Below are 20,687 nucleotides of genomic sequence, written 5' to 3' on the forward strand. Positions count from 1 at the left end.
TTGCCGAATCAAATTGGATGGTGATCCGAATAAGAGCATTCTTTTTTTTTCTTATGACTGAGAACACGAGGAGGGAGTGGTGTGAAAAGGGCTTACCGCTTTCCCTCTTCGCGTCTCGCGTTTTGGACGCTCGCCGCTCTCTAGTGCTCGATCCAATAACCCTCTAAAATGGTGCCATTGAAATTTATAGCGCTCGTAAAATGGTAATTTTGTACCAGCTTTGAATATTGGATACTGATTGCCGGGAAATTTTGTGAAATTTAGGTTTGAATCTCTCAAATAATTCTTGTCCATTCCAGAAGCTGTATGTGACCCCCACTCAGGTTTAATCTGACATCAAGAACTTGGAATTCGGCGTCAAAATACTAGGCTGCTCCTCTTTTTTCAAGACCTCTTCAGTTTCTATTATCGGATAAAAAACTTTTTTCGTTGGTAGAGAACGTAAAAAATAATTTATGGTCCACTAATCTTAAAACTTATCAACTAGGTATTGCTCTTGTTTTCTTCAAATTAAAGCTGATGCTGTCTTTTAAAAAAAAGAGGAGAGAAGATGAGTTCTATGACAAAAGAGTCAATACATTTATGTTTTTACGGCCTTCGTGAAGTATGAGATACGGTCAACAGTTATTATCAGTGAGTACTATCTATAATGAGATAAAAATCGGTTTGAAGAGACCCACAGACTAGTGGTGAGGGGGAAATATGCAACAGCCAACTAAAAAAGACATTGGACACTTGTGTGATAATTCATTTGTTTTTATTCAGTTTGGCAAATCCACTTGTTTCTGTATGCTAGCTATTCGATTTACTGTTTAAGCAAATAGATCATGCACATTGCACATTCGCTGGCCAATCGCAAGCCTTGATTTTTGGGTTGAACAGAAGTCCTGATGGACAGCTGATCTGGGATTCCTGACCTCCATGACACTGTATGAACTTGGAGCAATCAGAGGGGTGAGGGTAAAGTCCGTCTACGGAGGATGCACAAGAGAATGAACCTAGGAAATTAAAGAAGATGATATGAGATAGCTCCGGCAGCGTGACCGAGTGCCGGTCAGCGCGTTGGACTAGCAATCCGTAATCAAGCGGTACTGGGTTTCCAGTCCCACCCTGACAAACTTAGGAAATTTCCTACTCCAGAAAGCATAAGGGGAATGGGCACAGGCATTTTGGGATCGTCTGGGTGGACAAACGTTAGTTATGATTGGCCGATGGTATTCAAAGTAATCATTAACACAAGCGATCTCCAAAATCGTTGCACCGAAGGCTTGTGCCCATTTGCTTTACAGTTTCTGGAGGGGGCAATTTGTTCTCAGCAATCCCTAGTTCAACTCCTCAACCATGCTAAATACCTAACTGATTGCCTTCTGGCAGTTGGGGTTTTTATCCCAGTTAAGTTCATTTGGACTATATGTCTGTACTGATTTGAAAGGAGTGACTGTAAGCATGCAGGTGCAGTTAAGTTGACGTCCACCGATTCACATCCGTGGAGATCGATAAGTTCAAGCAAAATCATTGTAGGCAAAGTGAACAGTAAGAAATGGAAAGTGTCCTTTGGGTCCCAGACGTATTTGAAATCTTCGCTTCTGGTTGGCCAGAAAACGTTTTCTGCCCTGTTAAAAATGGAGAATTCAAAACCTTCTGGAATTGGCCTAGCATTGAGAGTAACTGTTCAGGATTTTATTAGCTTCCTGTAGCCATGTAGCCCATAAAACGTTCCTTGTATCCCAGCCTGGCGATTTTGTACCAAGTGACAGCCACACACAAAGACCCCATTGTGGTCAAATGATGTCATCGTACAATTCTCTTATAATTATTGCAGTTATGCTATGGAAGTAAATTAGTTAATTGGAATAAGAAGATTAAAAAAAAAAAAAAAAAAAAAGAACTGTAACAAGGTGCTGAGCTCCGCCCAACTGAGCTAAGAGTGCAATGACACTGGGAGAACTTTGCTTGTGAACACTTGTGTCCCCGTGAAGCAATGTTCTGCTTACCAGATGTTGTTGGTGGACGAGGGGCTTGCGTTGTAACTTGCGGAAGGGGAGCTTCAGTGGTGACTGGCGGAGGAGGAGCCTGGGTGGTAACCGATGGAGGAGGGGCCTGAGTTGGAGGTACTGTCACGTCTCCGAGTTCTTTGAAAGCATACTCTGAATACCGCTGACCATTAATGACGTTGTTTTGGTCCCACGACACGTCCCATAACATGATTCCACCGATCCCTCGAAGATTCTTCACAGACTAAAAAGAGGGTAGGGAATAAATGAGGTAAAGGCACTTAAAAGACTCATAAATATTCTGTAGGCATATTATCCAACTGAATTCAGGAAATTTAATCAGGACTTTACTAATGGGAACAATTCATCCAACTGAAAACTTGAGCGCGGTGGGGGAAGGGGCGGGGGTATTGGGGATGGATTTGCTTCAGCCTCTGATGAAATACGGAATGATTGAAAAAATGGAATGCGTATTACTTCAAACAACTTATTAGAAGAATGCTAATAACATTAATTTTAACTTAAATAATAAATTTTTAAAAGAGTAAAAACACAACACGAAATCTATCGAGGTCATAGAAACACATGGGGCAAAAAGGACAAAAATTACGAATTACGAAGTTATTTTAACCGAGGAAGCATAAGAAACAATACATTTCAAGAGAAGACTTCTTACCAAACAAAGAGTAACTTACAGCCACTTTTCAATATTTTTAATGCCCGTTGTGTCGTGTTGCGGATTCATTAGATCTACCCATGGGCTTCTATTTAATTTTAATCAGTCACACCTCCAGAAACAATTTTTTCTTTGCACTGTAATTACAACTGGGGGCGATGCCAGCCCCTCCTTAATTTAATTAAGAAGAACATCGCTTCATTTTAGTAGGTGTTTGTTTGTCTTTGAGACAGATTGACTGTAAATTTAGTAAAAAATGGCTTATACCCATAGGGGATATGAAGTGATAAGTGAAATGTTTAACAACTTTTGATTTATATTGGCTGTTTTGCTCTGATTTTTATTGAATAAAGCACTTTTTAAAATTAACCAATAACATTAACCTATAAAGAACGAACCCTCCAAATCATTTACAACACGTGTTTCCTCAACTCTATATCCTGGCACTAGAATTTTTAGACCAAAATTGCAGTTCAGGTCCTCGTTGTTCAAAGAGCGGATGAATCCTATCCAGCGGATAAACCACTATCCACTCGCGCCATCTTGGTTGTTCGAAACTGAAGGATAGTGCTATCCACTCGGATAGTTGTACGCAAGGCTATCCGTGTTTTGTGCAACTGTTTGTTATCATCCAGTGGATAGCGGATTTATCCACTGAATAGGCCTTTCCACTGGATAAAGTTATCCACTCTTTGAGCAACCTGGGCCAGGAATAGAAAGAACTCAAACAACCCTCCTCGTACCTGATACAGGCTACGTAGCTCTCCAGGTGGCCTGTAAAATTGCGCTCCACTTGCTCCTTTGGTGTCCGCAGGGAAACCAATAAATATAAGTGGTCCCCTCGGCTTCATCCGTTCTGCAAAAGCCAGCCATTTGTTCAAAGTGTCCATGAACCATTGTCCAGCGCCAGTGTGACAGTAGTTGTTGTAGAATTGTATATAAAGATGATCCACGTATTGTCCTGCTTCCTCCAAACCTGTAAGTAACGAATAAGGATTACGCGTTTAGAATTTAAGCCTCCAAGAAATTGTACTTTGAAAAGTAAGATTATTGTTTATCATAGTAGAATAGGCAAGTGCGAAAATGCAAGAGAAACGTCATTTTTTGATAAATACCCCAATAAATCTGAATACAAAACAGAACAAATAAATAGGGAAGAAGGAAGAAATAAACCCTTTCACGTATTTCCGTTAAATTCTTAGCACACTATGTCATATAATTAATCTCGGATGTCAAGCAATCATTTTTAAAGATGAACTAGTTCTTGAACTTTGACAACATCTGATTTTCTAGATGGCATCATCATGATCATCATCATCATTGGCAGGCGAAGTCTCGAGAGACATAGCTTGTGCGCCCTTGTCAATCTCTGGTGGTGCTGCAACGTCTGGTGTGGCTGTATATACCATTCCGCGAGTCTCGGTCTTGGAGAAAAACGTGGTGGAGCTGTTTTTGCGGCAATCGCGCTCCTCAGCTTTCTGGTGACCTTTCACGTCGGTTCTTTCGATTACTTCTTTCACTTTCCATCTCCAGCAGGCACGATCACACGCAGCATCTGTCCAATTGTTTGAATAAACTTCTCATGCTTTGAGGTCATGTTTGCTTGCTTCCTTGAACCGCAGAGTGGGGCACCCCGACGTTCCTGACCCCTGTCCTCAATTGACCGTATAGAACGTTATTAGTGGAAATACGTCCATCATCCATGCAATGAATTAACATACCCGATCCATCTCAGGCTGTGCTGACTGACTAGGGAGTACATGCTGGGGACTCCAGCATGTGCCAGTATCTCACTGTCGGTGATGCGTTGACACTTGACACTGAGGATGCATCTGAGGCATTGCAGATGGAAAGAGTTCAAGCGGTGTACCTTGTAATCCAACTTTCTCTGCCGTAGAATAACGTGCTGAGTACGCATGCTTGGAAGATGTGCATTTAGGTGCTTTCATTCTAATATTTCTATTCACAGGCTCTCTTGGTCGATTTGGACATGGTGCCTGTGGCTTTTCCGATTCTACGGGAGATTTCTAAGTGAAGGCTAAAGTTCACAGAGACGCTGGAACCGAGGTAGGTGAATTCGTCGACGACCTGGAGAGAATGGTCGCCGATTTTGATTTCAGACGATGGCTGACACCTTGGGCACTCACATTGCTTTCCTTGACACTGATTGTGAGGCCAAAGATTTCATATGCGCTGGCGAATCGTTGATGAGCCTGTGCAATGCTGCGGATTGTGGTGTGAAGGTAGCATCATCATCGAAGATCATGTCACGCCAAAGTACAGTTTTGAAGTTGGTCTTGGTACAGAGGCGGCTTACGTTGAAGAGTTTCGGTGCGGACATGGAGGTCACACTGAGGCGTGAAAGGTATAGGACAGAAGGAGAGAGAAGAAGATTCCAAAGAGTGTGTCGTGGCTAAGACTCAGCCCATTCCTTCAAAGGACACGGTACCCGTCATGTTTTCATGGTAGGAGACGATGATGCCTAGGAGCTTGGGAAACTGGAACATTCCCTTTCTGCTCACGAGGTCAAACGCCTTGATCAGCTCAATAAAGGCTGGATAGAGCGGCTTTCCCTGTTTTCGTGACTTCTCCTGTAACTGGTACACAGTAAAAATCATGTCCGTGGTGGTAGTCTCCGCCTTGAAGCCAAACTGGGACACAGGACAGACGCGGTCCGACCCAGTGCTTGCAGTCTAGTGAGGAACACGCGGGCGATGACTTTGCCGACAATGCTAGCTCATGAGAGAGCTGCCACGATAGTTGTTGGAGTTCGAGCGGTCACCTTTGTTCTTGTAGAACGTGGTTATGGTGGCGCACGCATGTCTTGTGGGACAGCGCCGTCCTTCCAGCAGACAGAGCAGCTCGTGAAGGGGCTCAACGAGGGCACACTTGCCGGACTTGACTTAAGAGAGCGTCTAAGGTCTTGCAAAGCTCTTCAATGGCGAGTTCAGCGTCAAGCTTGTCCACGACTGGGAGGAGTGATTAAGGGCAACGTTGGTAACAACTGCCTCAGGCAGATAGAGTTCAGAGTTGTGTTCCACCAATCTGTCGATTTGTTTCTTGGGGTCTGTAATGGGCTCGCTACATTTTGTTTTTAGGGGGCTAGTTTTCTTTTGTAAAAGCCCTAAATGTGATGGCGTCATCACATAATATGAACCGAAACCGTGTGACCTCGGTCCTCTCGGCCTCCATTTTGGTTTGACACACAACCTGCCTCAAAGCTTAAAGAATAGATTGCTTCAAGTGTACGTATTTCATAGAATACTAAATAGATTGATAGTGATCAACAATAATAAGTCCATTTGATGTGGAAGGAATACAAAAAGGTCTTAAAGCTAATTGATGGAAAAAAATGACAGCAAGCCTTTGTGTAAATGACATCGAAAAGCTTTTTATGAAAAAGTTATCATGGGGCGCTTTCCAAGAAATTCCCGTAATTAAGGTTGGAATGTAAATGAAACACGCTTTTTTTTCTGCCGTTTCACTGGAAAATTTCCTGGAATAAGTGGATAGTTAGTCCCTCTTTCCCTCTGGAACTTTTCCCCGTGTTTTTATGAAGAATTTTCTTAACTACTCGCCGATTAGGCGATATCTTTGCCGCCATCCTGAATTTCAGATAGACAGAGAGGAACAATTAGAACTTTTGTCAATGAATCTTTCCATCAAGGTTTCCGAAAAACAACCACTATATGCAGCGCTGCTTACCAGTGCCAGGTTTCACCGGTCCCAAGTGGTGGTCTGGGAATGGGCACTGAGGTGCGCCCGTGATCAAATAGCTCTTTGTTTGATCATCATCCATGAGCTTGCGCAATTCAGTTATAAACTCGGGATAGTATTTATAATCTCCACCTTCGATATCCAAATCAATACCATCCATCACAGCACTGGGGATGAAAATAAAAGAAAGTAAAAGTAACCACCCAACGATCGACAAGAGTAAAATAAATTTTCCTTTTGAAAGCAAAAATTTTTTTTCTCTGTCAATGGCCGACCCTAGTGAAAATGTTCAGTGTGGGCATGTAAAATCAAGAGGCTTAAACGGTTTGTCGTCCATTCCTAAAATTTGTTTTCCTAGCTAGTTTATTTAATAGTTTAAAGGAAAGTACCTTCCGAATGGGCGAATATCTTTATATAGACTCCCTCCAAGGAAAAGGTTGTACAGCGTTTTGGCAAACTCTCTGGCCTCATCAGGATCGGGTAGAGTTCCGTCTCCCGTGGCTCCTCCAATAGACATAATAACTTTCTTTCCTCGCCTCTGACATTCCTTTATTCCTTCCTCTATTTTAGGGCATCGAAGAAGAAATGGATACTCTACCGAAACTGGAGTCTCGCAGTGGTAGGCAAAGTTAAGTGCAGGCATTCCTTGAGAATGAGAAAACAACCAAATTAAAGTCTTTTATCTTAAGGAGGGGGACATTGGGGTTTACGGTATACGCCACTGATTTCGGTTTCATCTAGCCCTGGGGTATGCGGGTTTTCATCTTTTTGGGTATCGGTACTGGGCAAAAGAAGATCCTTCACGATATTGCGCGCGGTACCGTTGATTCGCGCTCTCCTGTCCTTAACAGGTCAGTACAATAAATAAAAGTTTACGGATTCAGAAGTTTTAAAATCTTTAGATCTATTTTCTAATGGTAAATGACAGTTAATCTACAATCGAATTGCTGCTGCGTCTAATTTTCGGGCTTTTCGATGGTTGTACCGATCAATTCGAAGCAATGACCGAGGTTGATTTCTGGTCACACATGTTTATGATAAACAAATACACGAGATGGATACAACTTTAAATGAGTGTGACCGATCATGAATGCAGTATCCGTATTTCGTCGATTTTGGACACGGTATTTCGGTATTTGCCAATTTTTCTTATGGCATTTATTCATTAATAATAATTCATTATTGTGAAAAAACAAACAAAAGCACATAAAACGGCGGCCGTTTTGGTAGTCAATGCAAGAACAAAAGCGTTCCTCTCCTCTGAGAACTGAACTCTGTTATTACGTAAATTCTTTCAGAAAAATTCCATTGTATTGATCACCAACTTGGCCACCTTGTCGCGTGGCTGTAAATTAAGAATACCTTTGTTTCTGGCATCAAAGAACACTATGAGAAATGATACAGCCAGGATGTCATACTTTGTAGTCCTACAGACTTCTAACAGCGGTTTCTCGTAGTTGGCTGGACCATTTGCTGGTCCAGCTCCGTTTTGTCCCCAGTAACCCACCAACAGCTGGCGGCCGGCATAAGTCGAGCGTGGCTCTGAAATGAATGATTTTTTTTAAAGTTAAAATAGACAAAAAGGTTTATGATAAGGCAAATCTCACATTACTTTTTTGTTTCGGCAACTACACATCGCCTTCTGCTTATATTGGTTATTTGGAAACTTTTTTTTAAAGAAGCGTTTGATAGGTGTAACCAATAACGAGTAACCGTTTAAGTGACACTGTCTGCCTAGAAAATTTACAAGGAAAGCTTTCTTTTTACTTGTAGTTATATAATGGTCTACTTAAAATTACTTTGAAACAACGACTGACCTCTTAATGACCAAACACCTCCGCATGTGAGAAGAAAAAGCACGAGATTGCTCATCAGTGAATCCATGTCGACACAGAACAGTGTTCTTTACTGTTAAGTTACTGCACTGAACTGTTATTATACTCGGCAGTGATTTTTCGTTTTGCAATATTCGAGGTGTGTTCTTAAGGTTGGTTCTAATGTCAGCTGTCTGTTCAAAAATGTCCCCTTGTTAGTTGATAGCTAGTCAGGACGTCAGCTACCGGACAACTGGAATGGCTAGCTGCGTAAATAACTCTGACCTGATATTGTTTTCTCTTGTCGCTTTGACTTTCCGCGGAAGCTGGCTTTGTGTGTGCTTGCACTTGAATACACCGAAACCAAGTTCAACGGCAGGCAGGCTCTACATTGGCTGTCTTTTGTAGAAAGCGTCAAAGTGTGGGGTAGAAGGTTGACTTCAGTAATTTCAGCTGTCAGTTAAAACAGAGTTGCTTCTCAGTTGACACAAGTCGTCCAATCGCTACTAGACAACCAGATGGCCTGCTGCTTAAATAACAGTGCAAGTAACACCTGATTTTGTGTTTTCTCTAGTCCTTGCTCGGTTGACTTTTCCTGCAAGCTGGCTATGTGTGTACTGATTTGTCTCAATCCACAGACTCTATGTAGATTTAAAAGGAGCTATTTCACGATCAAGGCCCATCAACTGGGATATTGTTGTTCTAGGTCGTTTTGGGTCAATTCTGTGCTGAAGGCATTTGTTTAGTTCTTTTAACCATGAAAAAAACGATCTTTTTTAGAGTTAGATCAAGGACAAAGAAAAAGATGATATCAAACAAATTTTATGAGAGAGCACTGACCATAATTTTTTTGGTGTCTTTTACAAGCATAAGATTACTGAACTTGAAAAATTTGGCCCAACATTTTCAAGTGTCCTGAATCCCGCATCCATTTCCATCCTTGCCACCCGTAACAACAGACGATAGAAAATAGTTTCAGTACCTAAATATGGTCTTAAATAACAAAACTGTACCATTGGTTTTGAATTTGTTTCTTAAATAATAGCAAATAGCTTGACATAGTCCCTTAAAAAACTTCTTATGTGCAAACAAGAGCTAAGAAGGGAGGTTAGCAGGTTGTCAAGCTAAGAAATAGCACTCCTATATCCTCTCTTCTTGATGAAGGATGAAAAACCTTAAAACATTTTGTGAAGCTAAAAAATCGCAAGAATGTGTACGATAGCGATGTATGCAGCTGGAGGGAGAGAGGATGGAGGGAGGGGAGGGGCAAGACGGTACCATCTTTCACTGATCACCGTTAGCTATCGTTCGGGCAAATGCGAGGGAATCAAGTACTGGGATAAAATCAGTGATATGAAATGAAACACTGGGAAACAGCTAATTGTGAGTATATTGGTCATGGAGATTTACTTGGACATATAACATTTCGATTATTCTACTTGTAGTCTTTCAAGTCTCAATCGCTATCTCCCCTCAGGCCGGTCGACTTACTGGAGAAGAAAAGTGTAACGACTATAGGAAATCTTGGCGTGTATTTTTTTCCCACGTATGTTCGTCGTTCACCTGGACAGGTGAGACAACGTCCAGAAAATGTTCAGATACCACAAATAACTGAGAAAAATAATAAAAAAAAACTTTATACAAAAAATCTGTATACAGTGAACATTTGTTTCAACATGTGAGTGTTGAAATAATTTTCTACATGGAAATCACAAGGACTCCAATCCTTTTTAAAATAAATACAGTGTACTAACCCTTTAGTAGAAGCTAATCCACAAAGAGAGTTCCTTCGTCTACTATTCTGGATCGAATTGGAAGTAGAAAAGAGTGGGTTTAACAGGAGAGGACACTCTCAGATCAGGTAATAGAACCAACAACAAACAGAACCCACATGTGGAGTCAACGCCGCTGGGACTTGAACCACATTGGTGGAGGGGGGAGGGGGGGGGGGGGGAATTGAGAGTTCTCTCACCAGTGCCCCGTCCTTGCACACGAGGCTGTACGAAATTGGGATAGTGTGGAGGTATTGAGGAGACACATGCGCGCCACAACAGTATTTCAACTTCCGTTGCAACTTGTGTTTAATTTCTTACCACCAAACTACTGAAGGTTCATAACTACAAGTACGCACCGATAACTTTGCACGGATATTCAGGGCTCAAAGTTTAAATTTGACTTTGGGAGCACTTGTGCTACCAGATGTAAATTTTTAGGCACACTGCCGAAATTTTAGGCACACAGCTGAAAATTTTAGGAGCACAGCTTACAATGTTGGGAGCATCTATTTCAAACGAAAAAGTAAAAAGGTTAACAGTGCCACGTTTATATGTCATCTTTAGTTTATTACTTTTATTTCAGTCCCGTGACTGATAAAAGAGAGCCGACTTGCTATACAGTAATACTGTTGTGTTTTTTAATACTAATTTCTCTTTTTCACAGTCTGCAAGTGCTTAGTTAGCGTCTCGCGTTAAAAATTATCGCATCCTTTGGCTAAAGATGAAGACGAATTCATTGAGAAAGCTTAACAGTATCTGCAGGCCATCAATTCTTTATCCGTGTCCCATTCTAACCAGTCAAATTAGTTCAGCCAGGTCATCTGAAATCTAGAGCCTTTTTTTCCTTGGTTACTGGCTCATACTTTTTTTCGCGAACTGTTAATGGATTTTTTGAAGCCGATTCACTTTCTGTGTTTAAAGGCGGAGACCCCGGCTGTTTATAAGGAATCATTATTATACAAATGAGTATGTCGAACGAGAATGAAACTTAATCTTTAATAAATTTGTTAAATGCGCAATGACTTACATGTAACCGGGATACGACTTAAAAACTTTCTTACTTGGAAGAAAGAAAGGCTCCTAATTGGCACTGTTTGTTTTAACATGCTTGACACCCTTGACCTTAGGACTGAACGTTCGACATGATTGTCCACTGCGCAAGAAGCACGTGTTTCGTTCGTAGCACATTTGCGTCAGCGGCGTTTATAACAAAACAAAAGAGTCTGGGGTGGAGTAAAACTGAACATTCGAGTTCGTGGAATCAATTGGGAGAAAGGTCGAATTAAACATACACAGATGAAAGGAAAACAATGTAACTTTATTATTTAGTGCCCTCACAAGATTTTTTTAGGCGCACAACCAAAAATCCAGTCCCATATGCGACCAGTTAGTCGTTAACTTTGAGTCCTGATATTACATTACTGTATAAAATCAGTTTCGATATGCTACGCAGGGTTATGATGAATCATGATACATGATACAACTGATTACACAAGGTTGTATATAATATGTACAGACGTAAATACTAACGTACAGGTTATTTATCGCCCCATGTAACGTAATTCAGGAGAGTCTTGGGTTCTGGATTCCAAGCTGTGGAGTGCGGATTCCAGGTTCCGGGATTGCATAGTCTTTGTCTGTAGAACTTGGATTCTGGTTTCCAATCATTAGAGAGATTCCCGATTCCATTAGCCAAATTTTCCCGCATTTCGGATTCCACAAGGAAAATTCTATCGCTCAAGTTTTATGTTTTCTGTACACTCTCACTCAAGTACGTCATTAGTAATCTCGCTTAAGGAAGCCTATTAATATAAGTTCCCAGCTTCCTTGGGCTTCCATGTCTCATTTAATGAACTTAATATATTTTGATTAACCTTTTTTGTAACGTTTTATTGTTTTGTTATGTGAGTTACAAAAATCAAATAAATAAACAAATAAATAAGTAAAGGGATTGTCTTTAGGTGTAACTTCGAGTCATGCTTGTCCAAATATATACGCCATATTGAATTGCTTGGATTTTATGTACATTGTCAGGGCTCCTGAAATTGTATAAGGAGTTTATTCTCCCTTTAAAAATATGGAGTGGCGAATAGTCTACAAGCTTTTGGCCCAAGGATTTCTTTTGGGCCGGGCGAGTTAGATTAATATGTTGGATACCATCAACAAAAATGTCCCCAGAAGCCTTTACACCGACAGCTTGTACCCATTCTCCGAACATCCATTTTTTTTATAAGTGGTGCAGGTGTTCTAGCATTTTCAAAAGAGCCCCTCCAGTGCATACTAAATAAAAATAAAGGTACAAATTGAATTTTTTTTGCGCTAACTACGCAAAGCGAGATTATCGTTGAGAGACTTGCTCGGGGTTAAGAAATATCAATTTGTTTTTCAAGCGACTGAAGCTCTATAGGCGAATTCATTGTGAGGCCATTGTTGATATTTTGGTTTGATTAGCATAGAACTTGTTTACCTCACGCAAGGCGCAGCGTTTTGGCATATGCAAGTTAAATTAAAAATTTTAACCAGCCGTTAACTTTGTTATCGAAAACTATACAGTTCCAGGGTGCAAAAACTCAGAAAGAGCCACGAGTACTTCGAAAAATTTTGAGATTAAAACAAGATTCTGCGCGGTATGTCGGTATGTGGTATATTTTGTTAAAATGTTTAGAGATAGCCGCGTATTTCACTATGATGTTTTAATTTCCGTAAGGACTATTTCATAGTTTGATCAGATATTGATAATCATATCGTTATGAGGTAAAAATTGTAAATATTTCGATTCACTTTTATTATGCAATCGTTCAGTCGATCCGAACGAAGACTTCCGCTGAGTCGTTTTATATGGTTATTAGACATTACTTTCAAATGCCCCGCAGTAGTAATGACAAAAATATGACACCATGTTAAAAGAGAATTTCTTTTTGAGTTTACATTTTTCCTGCTAAAAAATGCTTTATTAAATAAAATGTTTATCAATCAAAGCACCAGGTTAAAATATTTAGCCCATGTGTACATGTGTAATCATGTTTCCTTTCAATGGAATATTCACATTCTCGGTTTGTTCAGTCAATGTGCCCACCTCAAAGTTTTCCTGACAGCCTCTCTCAACTCTTCCACTCTCCAGAAGTAAATAAAAGGATTCCAAGATGAATTCATGAAGGCCATGGTACGAGTTATATCAAAAGCAACCTCGACATTTCTGGTGAAACCGCAAGATAAATAGACGAAAAGAACGCACGTAAAAGGCATGTAAGAAATCATGTACAAAAAGGCTACGTATGCCATATTTATCACAGATTTCTTGAATCTTTGCATATCTATAGTCTGACTCTCTGTAAAAGCTTGGTCTTGTATTTTCCGAAAATGCCGAAGAACTTGTTTGAAGATTTTCCAGTAACAGATTAACAACATAAAAAAGCCACTTAATAATCCAAGAATGTTCACATAGAGAAATGGTGTGACAGTAGTTGTGGCGAATCTAGATAGGCTTAATATCGCCATTGTGATTACTAAATACATAATATGAAAGGCGACCTTTTTTGTCGTAACCACGACATGGTATCTAAGGTGAAAATGCAATGCCAGGTACCGGTCACCTACGATAGATGAAACTAACGCACATGATAGTGCCGCTGAAAACCACGCAACCGTTTCAAGAATCACTCTATACACGCAAGAGGAGGAGGCATGCCCGGACAGTAAAGCTATCTTGTAAGCCCCATAAAAGGGCTGTGCTATCAGCCCAGTGAGAAAATCTGCAAACGCAAGGCACCATAGAAACAGATGGGATTGTGATCGTAGTTGACTCGATTTCCAGAAAGTCAAGAGGATGATACCATTGCCCCAAACGGCGATGATAGCGCCGACCAAATTTATTACTGTTGTTATAACACTTTCAACGTAAAGAAGTCCTCCTGGTTCGTACTCGTTTAGTGGATCGAGAAAAAAGCAGCTTGGTGAAGACACAACAAAAGAGCTCTCGTTGCTGCTGTTGTTATAGTTTACAAAATACTCTTTGTCAATCATAACTTTATGGGTCGTAGAATGGTGGATTAAAAAGCCTGTAAAGCTGGTGACACTGTCGCGCAGAATAGGGGGAAACTTGTAAGTTATATTATTCTATTTATTTTCAGTTTAACCTGTGGTTGAACTGTAACTATTAAAAGGTGTGCACTGATTGGTTCCTGCGAGGTCTACAAATATAAATCGTTGTTACATTAATATTAGCTGTTCTATATTAAATTTCTCTGAATCATCAGCCAATAAAAACATTTATTTAGTTGACCTTAATTTCACAGAGTAGCATAAAAACAATTCGCAAATGAATGCGTTTTTTGTGATGACGGAAATAACATGTTTTTAGGCATATTTCGTACAATTTTAAGCGAGATAAATTTTTGTTCTCATTTGCTTTCATTCTGATTGTTCAAAATCCACCTGCCTTTAAACGGAAACCATGAATTTCAACTCAGCTGGGTCAAGTCAGTTTCGTTTGACACTGACATATTGGAATAGCGCGGTAGGAAACTTTGAAAGCATACTTTGCTTGGTTATACTTAACAATTTTGTATTACACGAAATGGTAAAAAATAGGTCATGGTTGAAAGACACAATGATTACAGTAAAAACTAGCGCATAAGAACCTTTTACGCTTTTCCAACTTCCCCAAAAAGGTATCTGCGGGAAATGGTGGCTGCTTCGGTTCTTGAAAAGGTTCTTAATTATTTTTGTAAATGATAAATGGCCCGCTATCCAAATGAAAATTGATGCGGCCTCTTCCTTCTTAGTAATTATTACTAGTAATAAGTTAAGCCCTGACAGTGTTAAATTTTGCTGGGAATGTGCTTAGTTCCGGTTTGCATTATATACCGAAAATTGGATTCTGCTGTAATATTGACATAACTCATGAGGGCTGCTGAGATCCCTTTTCCATTTAAGCTTAACGCGCATTCTAAATTCAATCTCATATATCGGTTTTTGTTTTAATTTATCGTTAAGTTCATCTTTCCTCTGTAATATTGTTTTGTCCTTGTAATGGTAAAGCTTGGTTGTGGATCATGGCTATATAAAATTATAAGAAAGATCTGGAATATTGTTTTTTTTTTAAATATACACGATTTCAGGGTGAAAAATCGTGATTTTGCAGCGAGACATAATTTTGTAGTGAAGGGAAAAATTATAATTTCTAATTTCGTCACTTTCTAAAAAACTGATATCCTCGTATCCCTAATATTGTGGTATGAATATAACCCATTTATCTGAATAGGCTTTTACTTTTACTCAAGACACACACATTATTGAGATCCTGCCAGGTTTTTTGGAACAAAATTAAAAGTGAGTTATTTCTCATTTCATCCTTACGCGCCCAAAGTTAAGGAATATTGACATTTGATTTGGCATACTAAAACTGTTTATTCGATCAGTAATTGCTTTCCGGCAAGCCTAAATTTTTTCAGGCTTTCTTTTCGCAATTGCACTGAAAAGTTGTGTCGTTAACTACGACGATCTTCTTTACATTTATTTCTTCATTCCCCAGTTCAAATACATGAGATTCATACATTCATCAATTCAGCAAGTATTTTATTCGGTTTTATACTTCATCTCTTTACTTTCCTTATACTTGGGAAATTCAAGGCAGTATAATTCCTCACCTGAATTTCATCCCCCGGCAGAAATCCCGCGGAGACAATTCAACTTTTACTTATAAAATCACAGAGTGAGAGCGCTAGATAAAGATTAACGTTTTTCTTGATTAACCGAATATGAAGCTGCATATGAATTAAAGTCTCAGCTGGATCTTATAATATGGAGTTGTAAATTACTTAAATTTTAGCGCAACATAATATTGTTGTTGACCATAAGGTTCATATAACGGGCGGATATTTAACTTGTTGAACTCAGTTGATGTTTACGAATATCAATATCAAAATAAGCAAAAATGAGATAACCAAAAAAAGAAAAAATGAAATAAAATAAAATAAAGTAATAATAGCTGAATAAATACATAAATGCATAAATACATAAATAAAGTTTTTATTTTCGGATTTCTTTGAGATGTGGCGAATACTGGTAAGAAATATATTTCATTCGACCGTATTGGGGCAAGACTAACGGGAAATATAGACTTTATTAGCCGTTTTATGATGCAATGCTTATCTAACCGCGCGTTTAAGGAGTTTCTACTGGTTCCAGAATGAAAGCTACTGGGCTACCAGTAATTGTGCTACCCCTATAAACAGTCACACTCAAAAGTCAATCCCATAAATGTCAGAGAGAGAGAGAGTCCATTGCAGACCATTGTACATCGCGAAAATGAATTGAGTCTGATCGACTAATTGAATCATCCGTCGAACTTTTGTCACTTGGGTCGTTAAGTTTGGTACTTGAAAAGTTCGATCTTTGAACTGGGCCTTAGTCTAGTTGCTCTGCATCAAGTGGTTAGCTTTATGTTGGAGCTTCTTTTAATATCAAAAATCTTGATGGTGTCGGTCTTCTGTCATTACTAATTTGTTGAAAAATTCTTTTTATAGAAGTGCGTCGAAAAAGGATATTTTCCTGAAAGGGTTATCACTAAATAAAAGACCGGCTAACTGACGGCTTCACCCTTCAAGATGAGTTAACAAGAATTTTTTCAAAGATCAAAGCATTTTCCCTGTGATCATCACTTTGTTCATTCTTATAACTCTTTCTCTTACAAATGATGATTTAAACATGGTTTTAGCGGTGAAAACTGATGTTGGTCACTCTTAGAACTTAAAAAATACGAAAACAAAATGAAAATACGAGCAGGTGCAGAAGGAAACCAAGAACAAAACGATGACGAGGAAAAGTATCCATCCCAAGACAAAAATTATGGTCAAAGGGTTATATTAACTCTTTACTTGTGCATAAAAATTATTGATGACCAGGCAAAAACGCATAAGCGCGTGTACCACAAAACGTGGACAAATGTTTTTATCAGTGAATTGTCATCAGTAATTGTACCATACGAGTGCTTTCACGTTCTAATTAATATTCATGTAAGCTAAAGATGTTCATGTCAAGGAGTTTATTGACTGTTACCCTGCTGTACCTACTACGTACATAGTCCTACTTTATTAAGTTGAAATATCCCGTAAACCTTTCTAAAGGATGCTTCAAGTCTAATTTGTTATTTGATGGTAGAAATGACACAAAATGATCGTCGTATATAAAATAGGCAACCACTTTTGAATACCGAAGTAAGTAGGGGAGGGCCAATATAATGGAATAATAGGCTGTCAAGGGTATGATTTTCATAAAATTCAGTCTGTGTATAAAAATCAGAGGAGTTTTGGTCTAGAATGATAACATTATCATTTCTAAAAAAAAAGACGCAAAAAAAGAATCGAATGGGGAGTTGGAATTTCTGTCTCAAAGGCGGTATGGGATGGGTAGAGAAAATCTGCTGCTTTGAGGATGTGTTCTTATTAACATAACAAAACCAAAAAAAAAATTCCGTGTCAAATTCCTACAAGGCTTTGCCGGAACAATTTTAAGCCGTAGCGCTGCTTTGAGATGTGCTGTTATTCACATATTAAGCTAAAGGAAAAATTTTGTAAATTCGACGAATGCCTTACCTGACAATAGCTATTTTTGCAAGGTCATTGTGAAAAATTGTTAATTTTGTAAATTTTTCATCCTGGCGATAAGGTAATTATTTCAGCCTCATTCTTATGCTTACTGAAAGGCGCACAAAGATAAATTGTGCTTCATGGCCCGCAGATACTTGGCACCCCTTCTATTAAAAGTTGTTCGAAATACCACAAACATTTAATTTTCCCTCCGGTCTGTAACAACTGTCTTTCTAAGCCACTGCGTGATGAAGAGAGAATGAAGACAATTTCATTCTAAAACTGTTTGGTCGCATTATGAGTATAACCAGGAGCCGATTACTTGGAGCCTTCATTTTCTCCCATATCTTACGGAGGCTCCAAGTAATTGGCTCCTGGTATAACCTTTAATTACATAACTCACAAATGTTTTGCCCGGGACCAGACTCTGCAGTGGGTGAAAAAAGGGGAAAAATAAAAAGTCCAGTTTTGTTTTGCTCTTTCCACCCATTTCCTTTTTTCCCAATACCGACCCTCTTGTATCAGACTATCGAATTTTTGAAGCAATCTAATAAATTCTTTTTGATCTCCACCTGATTAGCTCCTGACGATTGTGATTCAAGCCAAAATCGGTTGGGAAAAAAGAGGAAAGAAATAACTAGCCCATTCAGTGCAATTGTCAGAATGGAGTCAGTAGCGTGCAAGTATTTCCTTCCTCGTTTTTTATTCATTATTTGCATTTGGTAACATAGACGTACAGAGAGGTTAAGTCGCAGACGCGTGTAGTTTGCAGCAGAAGACAAGAACAAATAGAAAATCTAAAGAATGAAGAAGCATTACGAAAAACAACTGAAGTATTCGACTTGTCGTTGTGATGTTTACAATAGCAGAGTTCAAATCATAATAGGTTATGTAAATCAATCATAAATTATAAACTTATAATCTTGCATTCGATTCTTTCTTTTTTGGTTGTACCGTGATAAAGCAATGATAAACCTACGGTAATTTGAAATAATTCTCCAACTTTCAATTTTCAATAATTCAGTTTTGATCGTTCAAGCGGCATGCTATATAGTTCGGCTTGGCATCTAGTGAACATCTAAGCGGAAGAGGCAACACCAAAAATTGCGGCTGTGAAGGTTGTAATTAACGCTCCATTAGCCAGAACTAGTGAAAAAATTGAGTCAATGCCAAGGAAGAAATTCCACTTTTGTTATTGATTTTGTCCTTTAATCTAAGTGTTGAATGCACTTAGCTTAGAATTTTTTTTCTTGACAATTCAGTCATAGGCTATTTATATTAAATTTTCTTACGACACGTTTTTATTTTTGTAACCATTTTAACTAAACAACAACGAATAGTACTGAGTTTATTTGCTCACTGTATTCATTAAGTCAAGAGGTATACCTCATCACTTTCTTAACCGCTTCCCGTAACTCGTTTAATTTCCAGAAATAAATAAAAGGATTCCATGATGAATTCATAAATGCCACAGTGCGTGTCACATCATAAGCAACTTCTACACTGCTGGTGAAGCCACAAGACAAGTAAACGCATAGGACGCATGTAAATGGCATGTAAGAAATTATATACAATAAAGCAACGTATGCCATGTTCCTCGAGGATTTTTTCAGTCGCTGTACATCTTTTCTCCTGCTCTCTCTAGAACCGTGATCTTGTATTTGTCGAAAATGTCGACGAACGTGCTTGTAGATTTTCCAGTAACAAATTATTAAGGTAGAAAGTGAAAAGAGTATACCAGCGATGTTCACATAAAAAAATGGAGTGACATCTGTCATGGCGAATCTTGAAAGGGATAGAATCGCCATATTGACCAGAAGAAATGCAATGAGAATGACGACCTTTTTTGTAGTTACCACAACGTGGTACCTCATGTGATAATGTAAAGCAAGGTAACGCTCACTAATGATGGCTGCAACCAGTGCACAAGACAAAGCGGCAGAGAACCAAGCAACCGTCTCTAGAATAACTCCAAAAACGCACGTCAAGGTAGAAACCTTCCCAATTATGTAAGCTATCTTGTATGCGCCATAGAACGGCTGCACTACTGAACCAGTGACAAAATCTGCAAAAGCCAGGCACCAAAGAAATAGTTGAGATTTTGATCGAAGCTGTTTCGATTTCCAGAATGTTAACAGGATGATTCCATTGCCAAAAGAAGCGATAAAGGCGCCGATAAAGTTTATCACGGTTGTAACTATGCTTTCAATATAGAGAAGTCCTCCAGCTTCATAGTTGTTAAGTGAATCGAGGAAATAGCATCTTTGAGTAGACACAACAAGGGAACTTTCGTTCTTGCTAACGTTGTTACTAAGAAAATCCTCGTTGACTATCATCGTTTTATGGATTTACAGTCAATCTTTCCAGAAGGAAGAGGCCTATGCCTTTTATAAGAAGTTAAATGAAACTGTATGCTAGTCAGTTTCGTTCTTTCGTCATATTTTCACCACAAGATACTGTGCAACGTTAAACTATATATAGGGTTTACCGGATTGGTTCGTAAGCGGTTCAAATAACGAAATCAATCATTAAATATATTAGCCGGTAACATTCAGTTTCGATGAATGGTTTATATATATGGATGTTCTGTGCTTTTATTAGATTACTCTTGGTATGAAAATATATTTGACATTGTTGTTGTCTCTTTTGCACCTCTTAAAAAGCCAGTGATCTATATCTTTTCTTTTACAATAATTGCCGAAACGTTTTGATGATACCGAAAGAAAACGCTGTTTTTATTATTGACAAACTCAAGGAAAAGTCACCGCCTTTAAACGGAAACTGAACTTCAAGTCAGTTAGGTCAAGTTCGTCATTAATCCATTAGAATTTACCTTGGCTTATTGACAATTGTTTGATTCAAGGACCGACGCATAAAAACGGTAATTAGCAACAAGATGTTTACAATTAAGATAACCAGAATGGAGCTATTTTGGTTATCGAGAAAGAACACCTATGATATTAATCCTTTTGTTTTTAAACATGACTAGGGCCTTCATGAAATACCCCTACACGGTTAGGGCTCGTAACCATAACCATTCCGAGAAAAAAATCATCCATAAGGCTATACTTTGGTTTTGAACTCTGTATCCAGTACCACTTTGTATGCAAGCTTTATCGTGT

General features: G+C 38.9%; 3 protein-coding genes across 3 annotated transcripts; all 3 read right to left on the reverse strand.

The window, feature by feature from the left end:
• Positions 1 to 735: 735 nt before the first annotated feature.
• On the reverse strand, positions 736 to 8,354 carry LOC140928692 (uncharacterized). Its single transcript, XM_073378472.1, has 7 exons — positions 8,205 to 8,354; positions 7,750 to 7,929; positions 6,777 to 7,032; positions 6,376 to 6,554; positions 3,414 to 3,646; positions 1,995 to 2,238; positions 736 to 998 (listed from the first exon to the last, which is right to left on the reverse strand). The coding sequence occupies exons 1-7, from the start codon at positions 8,269 to 8,271 to the stop codon at positions 826 to 828; spliced, it is 1,332 nt and encodes a 443-aa protein (XP_073234573.1). The 5' UTR covers positions 8,272 to 8,354; the 3' UTR covers positions 736 to 825.
• Positions 8,355 to 13,039: 4,685 nt separating this feature from the next.
• On the reverse strand, positions 13,040 to 14,070 carry LOC140926246 (histamine H2 receptor-like). Its single transcript, XM_073376019.1, has one exon. It carries the CDS (start codon positions 13,997 to 13,999, stop codon positions 13,040 to 13,042), a length of 960 nt encoding a protein of 319 aa, XP_073232120.1. The 5' UTR covers positions 14,000 to 14,070.
• A 4,778-nt stretch (positions 14,071 to 18,848) lies between these two features.
• On the reverse strand, positions 18,849 to 20,066 carry LOC140928698 (trace amine-associated receptor 6-like). The gene has a single exon (XM_073378478.1). It carries the CDS (start codon positions 19,899 to 19,901, stop codon positions 18,939 to 18,941), a length of 963 nt encoding a protein of 320 aa, XP_073234579.1. The 5' UTR covers positions 19,902 to 20,066; the 3' UTR covers positions 18,849 to 18,938.
• Positions 20,067 to 20,687: the final 621 nt, after the last annotated feature.

The sequence above is a fragment of the Porites lutea genome, chromosome 2 (genome assembly GCF_958299795.1).
Source record: "Porites lutea chromosome 2, jaPorLute2.1, whole genome shotgun sequence".
In the NCBI taxonomy this organism is placed as follows: domain Eukaryota; kingdom Metazoa; phylum Cnidaria; class Anthozoa; order Scleractinia; family Poritidae; genus Porites; species Porites lutea.